The following is a 16052-nucleotide window of genomic DNA, read 5'->3' as shown; positions in this document are numbered from 1 at the left end:
AAGGTTGAACTCCATGGATATAAAGCCTACAAATGTTTTTCACTATCAAATATCCACTTCAAGTATATAATTGGGAAAATAAACTACCATTCATGTATTTTTTTTTTTTGTTTATAAAAAAATCGAAGGCATATCTTTAAACTGCAACCTATACCATTCTGCAAAGAGAACAATACAAACTTTAAAATTAAAATAGCTAAAGATTGAAGCACAGATTTCACACAAAGTTATCAGCAAAAACACTTACTAGAAAACATCAGGGTTGAAACGCCCCGGGATGTTACTACTTTGCTGTGCTTGCTTCAAGTGCATTGTCAATGCATAGTTGTTTATCTGTTAGGAGAGGATGATCAAACAATTTTCATCAGATTACCGAAAGATCTAAAGTATTTGTGTCTAATACTTGTGTATATGATGCATATGTGAAGATTGATTATAAGAATATGGGGTTAATCCATTTTTTGGCCTAAACTTAGTAATTGTTCCCACTTTGATCTTTTATGTTTTTTGTTCAGGTTAATCTTTGAGCTAGGTAATTGTTCCCAAATTAGGGTTTGAACTTTTTTTTCCCGAGTTAGTCCTGAATTTGACAATTGTTATCACATTGGAGTCTGAATTATTTTTTAAGGGAAAATCAAGGACTAATTTAGACCAAAAAAAAAGTTCAAACCCCATTGTGGGAACACCTGCAAATTCAAACCCCAAATAATACATTAACCCTAAGGATATGACCTTCCGAAGACTCAAAATTAAGCATGCTTGTATCTAACACATATCCGTATCCAACACTCCAACTGATAATTGAGTAACATAGTATGCATATATGCTTCCGGTGTATGAAGCCTAACCTCAAGGGTTCTCAACTGCTCCTGATATTGAGATATTACTTGCTTCAGATGCTGTAATTCTTGACTTTGATTTTCATATTCTTTCTGGCGCTCATGTTGAACAGCAACAGCTCGCTTGAGAATAGTATTTTCCTGAATTAGTGTTTCCAGTTGTTCTTTCAGCATCATATTTTCCTACAAACAACAAAAGTAGCAATTTGTGCAATTTAATCCGTATATTACATAACCAATAGCAACTGTAACAGCCATGATAAGCACCAACCTGGTGAACGTTTTGGGCCACCTCTGCTCCAGCACGAGCATGGATGGACTTCTCGAAAACCTCCAGTGCTCTAGAAGCACGAGCTCTGGCATCATCGATGTTGGAAGCATTCAACATTTCTCTAACAAAAAGCTCCACCCAATCTGAACCATCCATTGAGAAGGCTTCTGGAGATGTTTGTTCCTTTGTTGGAACATCTCCATTAGCTGTTATACCTACAAACAGAACAATGTTATTCTCGCCAAGCAACTATCAATGCTCCATTAGTTCCGTAGTTAGTTAAATGAGTTTGTTCCGAACATTAAACATGTTTATGATCGTATAATAAGATATATTGGCAAAAAATTTAAAATTTGCTAAACCTCCTTTGCTTCATAGTCACAAAAAAGGGGTCTAAAGATTGAATCAAAAGGGTTTTCCATTCATACATTGGGTTTGAATTTGAACAATCAAAAGGGTTTTCCATTCATACATTGGGTTTGAATTTGAACATTTCCTTCTAACTCGACACCAGTTTTATCAGCAGCAGCTGCATTTCTATCGGCAGATCCTAAACAAAGCTCATTCAAGCTTCTAATGGCTGAATCCAGATCATCTCCACATTCTTCAAGTGCTCTCTCAAGGACCTAAAAATTGATAGATTATTTCATCAAATCATCTGTTTTCAATACAGTTTCTTAAAGTAGTATTTGGGAACTTGGATGTGGATATAGAAAGTAGTGTAAGTAGTATCACACAACAATATAAATATAGTTATTTCTCAAATGCTTATTTAGTAGTGAATTTGAAATCGATATATTTAAAATTTTCAAATATATAATCATTGAATTTCAACTGACTTATACATAATTTATGCATATTTTTTGCACAATTTATATATAAATGAAATCCAAATCTTCAAATTCATCTGTTCAAACATAAAATAACTCAGTTTCATTTTCCATTATAGGATTAAATTTTTCATTCATACAAGATTATGATATTTTTTTGAAATCATTTACCTAAAATAAATATAACATGAAATTTAATTTTAGAACCTGGAATTGGATCAATTAATTAAGAAAATTCACAAGAAAAATCGCAAATTTTACTAGATTCCGATTCTAGCTCCAAACTCTTTCACCATAAAAAAGTACAATATGTTATTGCTTTCAAAGTTTTATCACAATAAACTAACGAAAAAACAAAACAAAAAGGAAATCTCTAATAAATAAAAATTATAATAATTTTCCATTTCATGATATATGCATATTAAAGGAAGGCAAAAGTACCTGCTTATCCATGTGAGGAAAAATAGAAATCAATTGATCGATCAAAAACGACGGAGGCGACGGCGGCGAAGAAGAAGGAGAGAAAGAAGAAGTAAACCGAGAAGAGCAACGGATTCTCTTAGAAGCAGGAGGTGTCGAACTCAATTCCTCAAAGAAAGATCTCTTCCCTGAAACTATTGCAGACATGTTTCAGCCAAATTGCCTGCTCTTTTGGCCCTTCTTTTTAATGTTTGTTCTCCCCTCTCCAATCCCCTCCTACCTTTTAAATTTATATACAAATTCAAATCTAAAAAAAAAAACTAAAAAGAACTCCGATTCAATCGATCGATCTCGAATCTTAAAAAGAAAAGGAATGAAAATAATTTTAGAAGATTAAGATTTCTTTTTGTTTCTCCCTATTGATCGAAATTGGATAGAAAGGAGTTGATGGTGGTGGTGGTGGTGTTCTTGAAGCATTTCAGGAAATTGAACAATTTGATTTTCTTGGCTAGAGCAGGCAAAAATGGCGAGAAAATAAAATTAAATTAGAAAAAGAAAAGGGGGGTGGAGGGTTAACGCCGATGATTGGACATTGGAGAATCCACCACTTAGAATTTTACGCACGTCCGTTGTTACGAATTGAAATTTGACACGTGTTTTACATCCACTTCGCTATTCGAGGACTTCGATGGATGTACCAAATTTTAGATTCCCGTGAATCGGTTAGATCATATTCATTCTTCCTTTGTTCCATCCGATGAATAAATTATTAAAAAATATATAAAAAAATTGTTTCACTTATTTTGTTTCGATTTAAATTTTTATTCAATCAATTTCATCAATCGATTTAATCTTATGGTGCCCAATCCTCGAAAAATTGCTATGTTGTCACACGTCGTGCTACTCTGTGCACTGTATGGGTGAGTGGATGGTGTCTCTGCTCATGAGTGAGATGTGTGGTTGCGTGTATCGCCTTGATGTCTGTGAGGATGGGCTGAAGTTTCTAATGGATCTAAACTTGGCCATCAAAGATTGGCTGCCATTTCTGGGTGTGGTGTAGAATGCAAGTGTGATGTATTCATAACCGATGTAGTTTTTGTAATATCGAGTGGGCTAAAAGCAATTTCTTTTGGAGATTTATGTATTCCTCGATTGTGATCACTGCACCGTACGTTGATGTGTCACAGTTGTACATTAGGGATATTATGATTGTGAATAGTGTATTTATTAGGGTAGAGAAGGGTCGAGCATTAGATCAGAGGGTGTTGTGGCTTCTGAGTAATAGTGATACTGAAATTTCGATGCTAGTTTCCGGATTGGAACCAGAAAAGAGATTGCATTCATGTGTTTCCATATCTGCCAAATTGTGAGGATCCAGCCATGAATTGCTAGTTTGTGCTCTGGCATTGCGTTGGGGTACTCTTGTATCCAGGTGGTTATCCATGCATGGATGTCTATTAAAGCTTGCATGTCCACCCGTATGACCCATGGAATGGCTAACCAGATTGCCATGGAGAATGAGTAGGTTCTAAATAGGTAGTCTTTGTCTTCCAGTGTCTCGTTGCAAATATGATTATTATGATAATGAAATTAAAAGATAAATAAGTGTTTATATGATATTATCTAAGTTTGTTGGTCTGAGTAATAAAAAGTTCAATTTTTTAAAATAAAGTTTCGAATTAAAGTCTTCTTAGTGTAAAATAAAAAACAAACACTACAAAAATTTTAGCCCATTAAAACTAACTCGATTTCAATTTTAATTGTAACTAACCAAAAGAGAAGATTGAGTATGAAAGGAGGAGGATAGAAAGTCAATTTTATTTATTTAAAGGACTTTGGAAAATTGATGTGCCAATTATTTCAATACTTTACTTTTTATATTACTTAAAAAACCCAACTGTAATGACCCAAAATTCACAGGCACCGGAAAAAGTACATTATCGGGCCTCCGTCTTAGTAAATCGAGTTCGAAATAATTACTAGAAATATTTATGAGTCTAACGATGTGTTTAATTAGGTTTAAATTAGGTGAATTTAGCTTAATTTAGAGTAATTAGTAAAAATGACTAAATTGAATAAAGGGCAAAGGTTCAATTATAGATCAATAGAAAATAAAAAGGACTAAACTAGCAATTTTACCAATTAGCATAGATGAGGCGGCATAAACTGTAAAAAAATCTAAGGCTTTTCTTAGATATTTGTTATTGATTGATTAAATTAAATTATAATATATTATTAGCAACTAAAACAAATAAAAGAAAGAAAATAAAGTAAAGAACAAAGAAAAGAAACAGAATAGGCAAACGAAAAGCAGGGGAAGGAAAGAAAGAAAGAAGAAAAGAAAAAGGGAGAATTCGGGTTTGAAGGTTTGAAAGTTTAATAGGTAAGTTAATTTAGTCATTTTTACTTAATTTTAATGTTTTAAAAGCTTTAGAACAAAGTTTTGATGAAATTAAATTAATATTTTGAAAGTTATTAGAATTCTAAATATTGTTCATGTTGAATAAAAAAAATGAAATAGGGGTTTAATTGAATGAAATTCAAGTTAAAATAGATATAAGGATCGAATTGCAAAGTAAGCTATAAGTTTTGTGTTTTAGGGACTAAATTGAGGAAAATTTTGGAATTAAGAAAATATGTTGAAAATTTAATAGTTAAATTTGAGTTTAAATGAAATTTGAATAGACATAAGGTGTGAATTGGTGTTATAAATTTGGTTATTAACATTTTACATCAAAACAGTTTTGGGAAGTAGTAATAGTCTGACTTTGAAAATTCACTAAAAATTGTATAAATTGAACTAGAGGATGAACAAAATATTTAATTAAAGCTTATTGAGTCTAGTTTCTTATAGTATAAATATTGTAAGCAATGAATTGATGAATCAAGAGATATTTGAAATTTTGTAAGACTGGTTTAGGGTGATTTCGAGATGCGCTGTTTTAACTTTGGAAAATCATTATAAATTGTACAAAAATTATTATGGAGTGTAATTTATATGTGTGAACTCCTTAATGAATCTAGTTTCAAAATAAGTAAACAAGAACCTTATTCAAGTTCTGTACAATGAGATAATTTATTTTTAGTAGAGAGAGGTCAGAACTGTCAAATGAAATAACAGGGGAGTATTTAATGAATAAACTGTACTAATTGGCTAGACCAAAAATTCTGAAAATCTTATGGTGAGAAGATATATGAGTCTAGTTTTAAGGAAAATTTATGGATATTAATTTGGAGTTTCGTAGCTCAAGATATAAATAATTTAGTAACAATGACTCAAGTAGACAGCTTAATGGTGAAATTATATATATACATTAAAAATGGTTAAATTTGCATGTTTAGGCTCATGGATTAAATTGAATTGTGTTATATTGATGATTATAAATTATTATTATTTTCGTAGTTAACAAAGAACCCAAGACATCGGCGCACAAAGGAAAGGAGAAAGCTATCGAGGATTAAAACGAGAAATTCACGGTTTGTATTACTATAATTCAAATTACTTTTTATTAAATGTTTTATATCAATTCTATATTTAATAAGTGAATTATAAGGTAAGTATTGATATTTGAGTTGAATGAGAATTGAATTGAATGGTGAATGTGTATGTATAATTGAATTGTAAATTGATTTGAATGTGAAAGTTTTAATTGAAAAGTAATCTTGGAATGGAAATGAAAGTGAATTGAGAATAGAAATACTCTATTAACTAGTCGGGCTGAGTCGGATATAATTGGCATGCCATAGGATATGGAAGTGTACGGGATTTGCCGGCTTTACTGATCAGGCACTTTATGTGTCGTATTTCAGGCACCTCGTGTGTCGTATCAGGCACCTCGTGTGTCGTATCAGGCACCTCGTGTGTCGTATCAGGCACCTCGTGTGTCGTTTTAGGCACTTTATGTGTCGTATACTGATCAGGTACTATGTACCGTTTTAGGCACAATGTGCCGTAATGGTGTGTTGGGTTGGAATCCGTGTATCTGTCAAAGTCCGGATTTGTTAATAGGGTGAATATCTAAGATGAGAAATTTAAAATAAATTGATTGATTATATTATTGAAATATTGAAAGAAACGAAAAAGTTGAATAGTGGATTGAAATTGAGATTGAAAATGAAAGGCATGAACTTAATGTTCATGTAGTGATTGAAATTGTTACATGTAATATGTGATGGAAACTGAAGAATAGATAAAAATTGTATCGTTATTATTAATTAATGAAAGTTTAAGAATGAATTGATATTTGTGAAATTAGATAGTTACATGTTTGGTAATTAAAATTCTTTATTGCTATTATAATTTGAATTATGGTAATACCACTGAGTACGGAATACTCAGCGTGTGGTTGTTTCGTGCGCAGGTTAATAGGAGTCTGGTACCCCGGTCCAGCATCTGAACGATCCCGACTCCAGCAAATTTTGGGTGATGTTTTCTTTCTTAATTGAAAGTGGCATGTACTAGGTGATTTATAAGTTATATAGATATACTTGTAAAGTTGGTTATAAGAATGGTATACCATATTTTGTTATTAGTTTGATAAAATGGTAAATATTATATTATATAATTTGGTATAAGTTGGAATGAAAAAAAAAGAATGAAGTTATTAGTTAATTTGGATTAATATTATGAATGTTTAGTTATTAAATGACTATGTTAATGAATTGGTTATGATTTAGATATATTTAGGTTTAAATTGTTTTTGATTGTGCCATTAGTTTTGGATTAGGTGGTTTTTGGTTTGAATTTGCAGGGGGTTTTATGTAAAAATTAAGAAGAAATGCTGTCGAATTTTTTTTGTAAAAAATATATATATATTTCCCTGAATACTCGAACAAGTCCCGTTTCATTCCACTTTAATACTTGTGTTGGGCTTCGAAAGTCCATTATAGGGACATAATTCTTCAATTATACTATGAATGTTATAATAATTGTAAAATATCCATAAGTTATCTGATATATCCGGTAATGCCTCGTAGCCCTGTTCCGGCGACGGTTTGGGGTTAGGGGGTGTTACACCAACACTTTTCCTTTTCACGTCCAACCCCCCAACTCTTTTTTATATATATAATAACTCAAAATTTTCAACTTTAGACAACTTCCCTTCACATGACAATTTTTTATGATTATACAATAGAAAGTAATTAAAATATTTATGTAGATTTTTTAATGGTTTTTTATTCAAATAATATAAAAATAATAATTAATTATGAAAAAAAATATGGAAAACAGATTAATTATGAAAATAGGTATTTGTTATAGTGTTCTGACAATGCTGCCTGACAAATTGGCAGCAGTAGAATAAAATGTGATGACCTAAAATATTAAGGGACTTGATATGTAAATTTTTCGCTTTATTGACAGTTGAAAAAAAAGGCTTTAAGGTGTCACCTAAGAGTGTGGTGACACCAAACTTTAAATGGGTAAATTGCTTCATTTCCTGTTTTTATATTATTTTTATATTATTTTAATAAAAAATTCTACAAAAAACTTTAATTTCGTCTTTTGCACCATAAAATCCAATAATTTATTTTTTTGTGTGTTTTATATTAATGTAAATGGATAAATATTAAAACTATACATAAACTTTGATTTGGTGTAATTATATACATAAATTTTTTATTATAATTCAAATGTATACATGAAACATTAATTTTGATTCAGTTATACACATTTAAAAAATTAATATATTAATTTATTTTTATATTCAATAAATATATTATTTGTATATGTAATATAAAAACATAAAATTGTATTATATCTCTCTTTTAATTTTATATATTTTAATTATTTTTTCAAACTTTTATAAACTTAATATAATGTTTTAACTATTTTTATAATTTTATTTAGATGACGTTAAAATTTAAAGGGCATCTAACTTTTCATCACTCGACTCTTAAATAAGGGCAAAATTTTTCATTAGTAAGACTTGAATTCGAAACTTTGCTTAAGGGGTATTGAGTTTCTTACTACTCGTCCCACAAATGTTGATAATAAATAAATTATTGGTCAAATTATGCTATTAATCAAAGTACTATGAGTAGGTTGCGAATTAAGTTCATATACCTTGATTTGATCATTTTAGTCTTTCTACTTTTCAAAATTTGAAATTTCTGATAATAGTTTGTTAAATTATGTTATTTCCGAAATCTTATGCAACAAATATATTACCAGATTGTATATCATATTAGCTTTCTACTTCCATGTAATACTTAAAGAAAATCATTTTATTTTAGTTAACGAATTTAACGATTATTGTTTTGATTTATGAGCCAAAATTAAAATTTCAAAATTCGAAAAGTGAAAGAATTAAAAATGATAAAAATTGGAGAATAAGGACTCAATTTACAACTTATGAATGGTATGTGATTAATCAAAATGTGACCTAATAGATTTAAGGGTAAATTACACAAAATGTCACTAAACTACTAGTAAGTTTGTGTTTTGGTCACTCTTCAAAAAGTTACAAGATGGTTATTGACCTATTTGAAAGTTTTCACTTAAGTCACTAAACTATTCTAATGTCTTTATTTTAAGTTGTTGTAGCGAACTCCAAGTGACGATTCGATGATTAGTATGGTAGATCAGTACCCATCGATGAGTAGAAAAACGTACATTAGATCTAAGTTAGTTTGAGAATCAGTGTCGAAGATAAAATAAAAAAGAAAGTTGTTTAGATTTTGGTTAATAGATTCACGACGTTAAAAATTATTTTTGAAAAAAAAATTGAACTATAGATGAGAAAGGAAATGAGAGCTTCCAGTCTGTGTAGCCGGTGCGAATAGGGATGGCTATATAACAACGATCTTAATAGGTTAATGACTTAAATAGAAACTGACATTTAGTTTCAAATTTAACAATAATTAAATAAATAATTATAAAATTATAAAACAAGACCAATTTTTTTTTCAATTTTTAACTTTTTACCGGTTTCGAATAATTAACTTAAAATATCAATTCAATTCTTATGTTTAGACCGATATATCAATTCGAGTCCAACCGAACCGATTCAACAAACCCAACTGGTTGGATTGCAAAGTGAGAAGTGAAAAAGAAGGGAAAAAGTACAAATCACATCATAAATCAACCTCCTTATGTAACACAGCACTCTCTCACTGTTAAAACCTCGTACATCTCCCCCTCCCCTTGTTCTCTATCTCTTCATACAACTCTACTTTTTTTTCTTCGTGTTTCTCCATTAAAGAAGTACAGAAAAAGATGCAAAAGCCAGGTCCTAGACCTTACGATTGTGTAAGAAGAGCTTGGCATAGCGAAACACATCAACTCATAAGAGGTTCCATGGTTCAGCAGATTTTAAGGTTTCTGGGTCTTTTTCTTCTTTCATTTTCATCAATTTCCTTACATTTTCTGCACCTTTTCGTGTTTATCTATTTTGGGTTTTTAATTCCTTTGCACACCATGTGTTTGATTTTAGGCTTGCTATTCAAACCCATAGCTCAGCTACTAAAAAGAACAAGGAACGGCGAGTTAAAATACTTATTGTCATCGTTAAAGCTGAGGAGATTATGTATTCCAAAGCCAATTCTGAGGTTATTTTCTGCTCTTAATTTTGAATTTACTTTTCTGGATTTAAAAAAAAATAAAATTATCGCTTTTTAGAATGAATATATGAACCCTGAAACGTTATGGGACCGAGTTAATGATGCCATCGACACGATTATCCGTAGAGATAAGAGTACTAAAACAGGAGAGCTTTTGCCATCTTGTGTTGAAGGTACATTGTTTTTTTTTTTTTCTCATTTATACAGTCTAGCTTAAAAGCTTTATGAAAATTTCAATTCGAGAGTAGTTTCAAGAACAATTTGGACGGAGAGATTGTAATGTGTGTATATATGTTGTTTTAGCTGTACTTAATCTGGGGTGCTATCTAGTGAGATATTCGAGGAGCCAACAACATTGTAATCCTAGGACTTACCTTACGCCGAGAGCTCCCGAACATGTTTCTTTGGCTCCTAGGATTTTCGATGAAGGTAGTGAGGAATGTTGTCCTCGGTTTCCGCCAGTTCAATCTGTAAGAATAGCCACTGATGTGAATTCCAACATTTCAGTTTCACAAACTAACCATAGTTGGAGTCATTTTCTCTCTGAAATTGTCCATATGACTGTGACCGGTCGACGAGGATAGAAACTAAGACCTCCGATTGGTCAAGTTTATCCCCTTTATCATGGAATTCACCATCAAAACACTTAGCCCCTGACGGGTTCTCCAGTTCGTGAAAATATAATGTCTGATACCATATTTGTTGGGAGCCCTATTGGTACATCACTCGCTGAGCTAGGGGTAAATGGTTCCTCACAGAATCTCTTTTCCTCTTCGGATATTAGTGGTAAGGGAGACAAACTGCAAGGTATCAAGCGCACTAATGAGAAATCATTTCTGGAAGAGTGTGATTTGTCCTTACAGTTGGTACAAGTAGAAAAGGATTCAATATTTGAAACCGGAGATGTTGGTCAAAGTAGCCCTTGTGATAGGGGCAAAGTTAATGAGGTTTTCTAACAAAAGAGTAAAGAGTCCTGTTTTTCCCTCGAGGGGACTGTTAATGGCCATTTTGAACCAATTTCTTGAAAGCTGTTTATAGAAAGTGAAAGCAACAATTTAGGGGCAACAGTGGGAAAGAGGAAGGCAATATTTCGAAGTGATTCGGAAGATAAATTTTTTTTCTACCAACCAGGGCCTTCGTCTAATAATTGAAGAAATGAGCAGGTATGTAGACAAATAGGTTCGTGTTGTAGTTCGCCCGTCAACTTGATTTAATTTTCATGACACATCTCATTACTTAAATGTTTTAATAAATAATAGTTAACATGAATGTTTGTTTTTTAGCCAAAGGAGGTCACTTTTTATTTCTTGGCATTAGGTTCCATTACATTTTGTCAATTCTGTGATGCAGATAAGTTTTGCTAAATCACTTGTAGATCGGGATGGCAAGAGGCATCTGTGTGTTGTAAGAAACGGATGTAATTTGTAGCAAGGAGACCGGATACAGGTGCAGGATATATGAAACAGATGGGAGCTAATGGTCTCCTGTGTAGCTTTGTGGTTTCATACACTTCCGAGATTAGATGACTTGGCATAACATGGTTTCTCGGGAATGACCTTGTTAGCACTTATAAGTTTTCAGGTGGTACTGACACACGCAAGAAGAATCAATCTATGATGGAGTGGCTTGCAAGAAGAATGGCTCAGTTATTATCCCAAGGATGACGAAGAGTCCCTTAAGCCTTGAAGATGGATACTTGTTTCGAGGATTTACTTCATTTTGGGTCCTGATTTTCAGGACAAGAGAAATGTTAACTAAGCACCATTCATCCATGTTCATCGAACTCTTGGAATCTGAGGCTGTAATTGGTGGTAGTTGACATTAGTTTCTCAGCTAAGGTACGTCACAACTCCTTTTTCCATTTTTTAACTTGTAAACTTAAAATTTTTTGGTGATTCATCTCAAACCTGGGCAGAGTCTGAGTCTGAATCCAATTCTTCCCATGATATCTGTGGTGGGGTGACTCCACCAAGCATTAAACTTCTTGTTGGTAAGCCATCTCGTTCCTTAGTGTGAATCCCAGTTTTCACTTCACCTTATTACACTGTCACCACCGCCTCTTACTTTCGAACAAACATTGACTGTTATAATTGTACGGCACTTAGATTAAGCATTGTATTTTTTTTAGTTAAATAACATTAACATGATGGTATTTAAGGTTTAGTGTTTAGGGTTTCAACTCAGTTTTGCCCTGCCCACCCTAAATAAATAAAAAAATAAAAAAAAAAAAAAATAAAAATAAAAGTCCATTTACAAAATATGCTAGCCCAAATATAAATAAAACCCTAAATGCCCAAATAACTCAAAGCCCACAACCTAAACTCTTTCAGAAAACTAAAAAAACCCTAGACCCTTTGAACTGCCGCTCCTTGCCACGTCAGCAGGTACTCGCCCGAAGACACCCGCACCCCGAGGTATGCCACTTTGCCATTGTTTCATCGAAATGGCTAAGGAGCAACTCCAATCGTCGCTGTTGACCTTCCAAATACCTGCAAAGAAAAGAGAGAAACAGCAAAAAGCAAAAATGACAGAGAAAAAAGAAAAATAAAGGATTTTGTAATATATGGCTATAAAAGCCATAACAATGGCATGTAAACTCTACACAGAAAATACGAAGAACAAAAAAAACACTAAAAAGAAAAAGAAAGATGATTTTTTTATTTTTGTTTTTTATTTCGAAAAAATAATAAATAAAAAGATAACAAATCATTTTTTTACTTGAGTCGTTTCACCTCCCTCCATTGTTGGAGGTCTTCTCCGGCATCGAAAACCTTAGAACCTTTTTAGGGTTTGGCTTGGGCTTTAATGAAATAAGGTGTAAAAGGCATGTCGGCTAGGTAAAAGGGCTGAAAGTTTCCTTTTTTTTTTGCGAACAGAGGGCTTTGCCTTCAGATTTGGTTGAAAAGGTGCTGAAAAGGCTCATTTTTGTGTAACTCCAGCCATCGAAGACGACCGATGGCCATGGCGCGCTTCCAACGGCTCTATGGCCAGACCTTAGGGCGTGTTTCAGAGAAAAAATGGGAAAGAATTTTTTTAAAAAAACACAGTAGAAATGTTTTTTTTTTTTGAAAATTTTAACTTATATAGGGCCTTGGTACAACGTCATTTTGGCTTGACTTTAGAAACCCCAAAACGACGTCGTTTTGAAGCGGAACCCGATTACTTGACTCGAATCGCACAAGATCCGCGTGTTTTTATATGGGGGATTTATTTATTTACTTAGTCCTTCCCATTTTTAATTACTTTTCAATCCAATCTTGCTTTTTTTTCCTTCTTAAAGTTTATACCATGTGATTTTGGATTTTTTTTGTTTTGGTCCCTCTTGGAACGGTGCGTTTAGAGGGTCTGGGAATAATTTCCCTTGATCCCTACTCTTTTTTGTGCGTTCTGTTTTTGTTTTTTATTATTATTTGTTTATTACTTCTTTACTTTTTTTATATATTTAAAAATTTATATTGTTTATATTTCCTTTTATTTGTGCATTTTTTCTCGTATTGTTATTATTATTTTTATCGTTCATGTTAATATTATGATGATAACCATGACATGATTACTGCTATTATTATTATAAATAGGTGTATTTTTATTATCGTTATAGTTGCTTATTATAATTCACGAGCATAACTTCTTTATTTTCTTATTCTGTTTATTTATTTATTTATCATTTTGATATTATTATTTCATTTTCTTTACATTCTACCATTTTACCTTATTTTGCTAATCACTATGCTATCATGTTAAAATCTATTTATCCGTTTTTACACCATGCCTAAATAAATTAAATATATATAATTTAAAAATTTACCTTCGTTATCTAACAAATAGAAAATACTTAAAACCGAGGCAATGTTCATTATTTTTGGAATTTGGGGAGTTGTGCTCTTAACTTACAGAGTATGGCATCTTTCTAAAACTGAAGTAATAAAATATCCTATTTAAAATAAGAAAAAAAAAACAAGATTTAGGTAACGATCAAATGACGATTATTCTTATTCTTGATTAACTCAGAATAAGGCATTTTCTATTAAATTTAATTTAGTTGAGTAATGCCTTAATACAAAAAGAGATTCTGTTTTAAATTCTCTTCAAATTTTCAATTCTAGACACTAAGATATTGAATAATCAACTAGATACCAATTTTGGGCGACACGATGGTGCTAATCATTCCTCATGCGTAACCGACTCCTGAACCTATTTTTTGGATTTTGTAGACCAAAAATTATTATTTTAGTAAATTAAACCTTTTATTAAAATGATTTAATTACGAGGTAATCCGATCACACCTCATAAAAATGATTTGTGGTGACTCCATTTTTCGTTTTTTAAAATAAAAGTCGATTTCTAAAAAAAAAAGTTTTGATAGCTTGGCGACTCAACTGGGGACAAAATAAAAGAGTTAAGCTGCAAGTTGATTACTTTTTGTTGAAAGTTGATAATTTGGTTTAAGTTAATGATCCCTTAATTGCGTTTCATCCTTCATGTTTCGTCTTTGATATCTCGAGTTACATAGCGATCTAGTACATCTATTTTATTGGCTTGAGAGTTTCTCTTTGTATGTTTTCACATATACTGCATTGCATATTCGTTCCATTTTACCCTCTTTAAGTAAGAGTGAAGATATTTCTTCGTGAGGTATTCACCTTCATATATGATAGTGGATCGCTTTGGGGACACATCCATACTTATGTCACCATGAGGTCTTCACATTCGTATAGCCATAGGGAAATGTATTCCGTTGAACCAAACTTGGTCCGTATGAGCCTATAATGGGGGACGATTGAGGAATCTGCCGGTTTAGGTACCCTTATGTTAGAACCAAACCATATATAATAAGCTCTAAGAACCTACCTTAGGTATAAGCATACCAAACCCCTAGTGGTTACCCGAATTGATGTTTTATTTATTATTTCTTACTTTGTATTCTAGCTTTGTATGAAATGTACTAACTTATTTCGTTGTGTTTTGGTTGTAATTGCATTACATTTTCATCATAAAAAAGGTTATTGATTTACGTTCAGTTGTTAAATAAAGAGATTGTCATGGAAAAATAATTTCTTGATAAAATAAAAAACAATGTAACCGTACAAATATGGTCTGAGAAGACACAACAAGAGAAGGGTGACAGCCTAACGAAGGAATATATGTTAGAACTATGAGATTTCGCTTACATCAATGTAACTCAGAATAATCTTTAAGAGTTGAAAAAATATGAGACCAATTGGATGATGAAACCAAGCAGTTATTCTACCGTGAAAATGGTGATTTGCCTTATTTACTCGATGTCAAATTGATAAGTGCTTATTCCGAGATCTTACCCAGTATTGGAATCTTGCCTATAGCTGCTTCACTTTTGAGAAGATAGACTTGGTGCCAACCGTAGAAAAGTACACAACTCTACTACGTTACCCGAGAATCTAAGTCGACAAAGTTTATTCTAGAGTTGCCAACGTGTCGACTTTCTTAAAGAGGCTAATAAGCATAACTGGGATGAACGAGTAATGGGTCGCGACCCGGATTAAAAAAAAGGGAGATAGTAAATGCATCCCTTGGAAAAGTTTGCAGGATTTGATCTTGGCACATCCAGATACAAAGAAAAGAGTTGACATCTTTGCTTTAAGTATTTATGGGTTGGTCATCTTCCTCAAAACACTAGGACAAATAGATAATGCAGTTTCATATCTATTTGACCGGTTTAACAAAAGGGTTAAACCCGTTCAACAATCTAAAACTTTCAGATCTTTAAGTGCATGTTGAAGAGCAGGTGAATGAAGATTTATCGATCTGTACAACTCTTGTTAGCCTAGTTCCATAACCACTTTTGGAAGGTAAAAAAGGTTTCTTATTGAGTGTTTTCTATAAACTACTTTCCATTAAAAGAATTAGTGGCTATTCCAAGACGAGACAACATTTCTAAAGAAAAGTAGATGGTAATTCTTTAGAGTCTCCAAGATGAAGAAGTTGAATGGATGGCCGATTGGATGATCCCTGATGAAATTTTGTACCGATATAGAGACTTTGACTGGGTTCCTCTACTCGGGATATGGGGAGCTGTTGGATATGCCCCTCTACTTATATTAAGGCAATATAGGTCGAAGTAGTTTATACCGGCAAAGAAGGGTTGGCTCAATGTGA

The 16052-nt window shown here is 32.3% G+C and overlaps 2 protein-coding genes across 7 annotated transcripts; one reads left to right on the top strand and one right to left on the bottom strand.

The window, feature by feature from the left end:
* LOC121212586 (uncharacterized) lies at positions 1-2946 on the bottom strand. 3 transcript variants are annotated; one of them, XM_041085674.1, is made up of 6 exons: positions 2382-2946; positions 1583-1736; positions 1111-1325; positions 849-1022; positions 248-333; positions 1-158 (listed from the first exon to the last, which is right to left on the bottom strand). In XM_041085674.1, coding segments are annotated over exons 1-6 (816 nt in total). In that variant the 5' UTR covers positions 2568-2946; the 3' UTR covers positions 1-157. The 3 variants fall into 3 exon arrangements, with proteins under 3 accessions (XP_040941608.1, XP_040941607.1, XP_040941609.1); XM_041085673.1 differs by having other exon boundaries at positions 1-179; positions 2382-2941; XM_041085675.1 differs by having other exon boundaries at positions 1-333; positions 2382-2941.
* A 6458-nt stretch (positions 2947-9404) lies between these two features.
* LOC121212585 (uncharacterized) lies at positions 9405-13229 on the top strand. 4 transcript variants are annotated; one of them, XM_041085672.1, is made up of 7 exons: positions 9405-9677; positions 9794-9908; positions 9979-10093; positions 10224-11083; positions 11271-11758; positions 11836-11910; positions 12860-13229. In XM_041085672.1, exons 1-4 carry the CDS (start codon positions 9577-9579, stop codon positions 10502-10504), a joined length of 612 nt encoding a protein of 203 aa, XP_040941606.1. In that variant the 5' UTR covers positions 9405-9576; the 3' UTR covers positions 10505-11083; positions 11271-11758; positions 11836-11910; positions 12860-13229. The 4 variants fall into 4 exon arrangements, with proteins under 4 accessions (XP_040941606.1, XP_040941605.1, XP_040941604.1 ...); XM_041085671.1 differs by having other exon boundaries at positions 12797-13229; XM_041085670.1 differs by lacking the exon at positions 12860-13229 and adding an exon at positions 12305-12778.
* The last annotated feature ends 2823 nt before the right edge of the window (positions 13230-16052 follow it).

The sequence above is a fragment of the Gossypium hirsutum genome, chromosome A13 (assembly GCF_007990345.1).
Source record: "Gossypium hirsutum isolate 1008001.06 chromosome A13, Gossypium_hirsutum_v2.1, whole genome shotgun sequence".
In the NCBI taxonomy this organism is placed as follows: domain Eukaryota; kingdom Viridiplantae; phylum Streptophyta; class Magnoliopsida; order Malvales; family Malvaceae; genus Gossypium; species Gossypium hirsutum.
The sequence above is the reverse complement of the archived record's forward strand: the minus strand, read 5'-3'. Positions and strand labels throughout refer to the sequence as shown.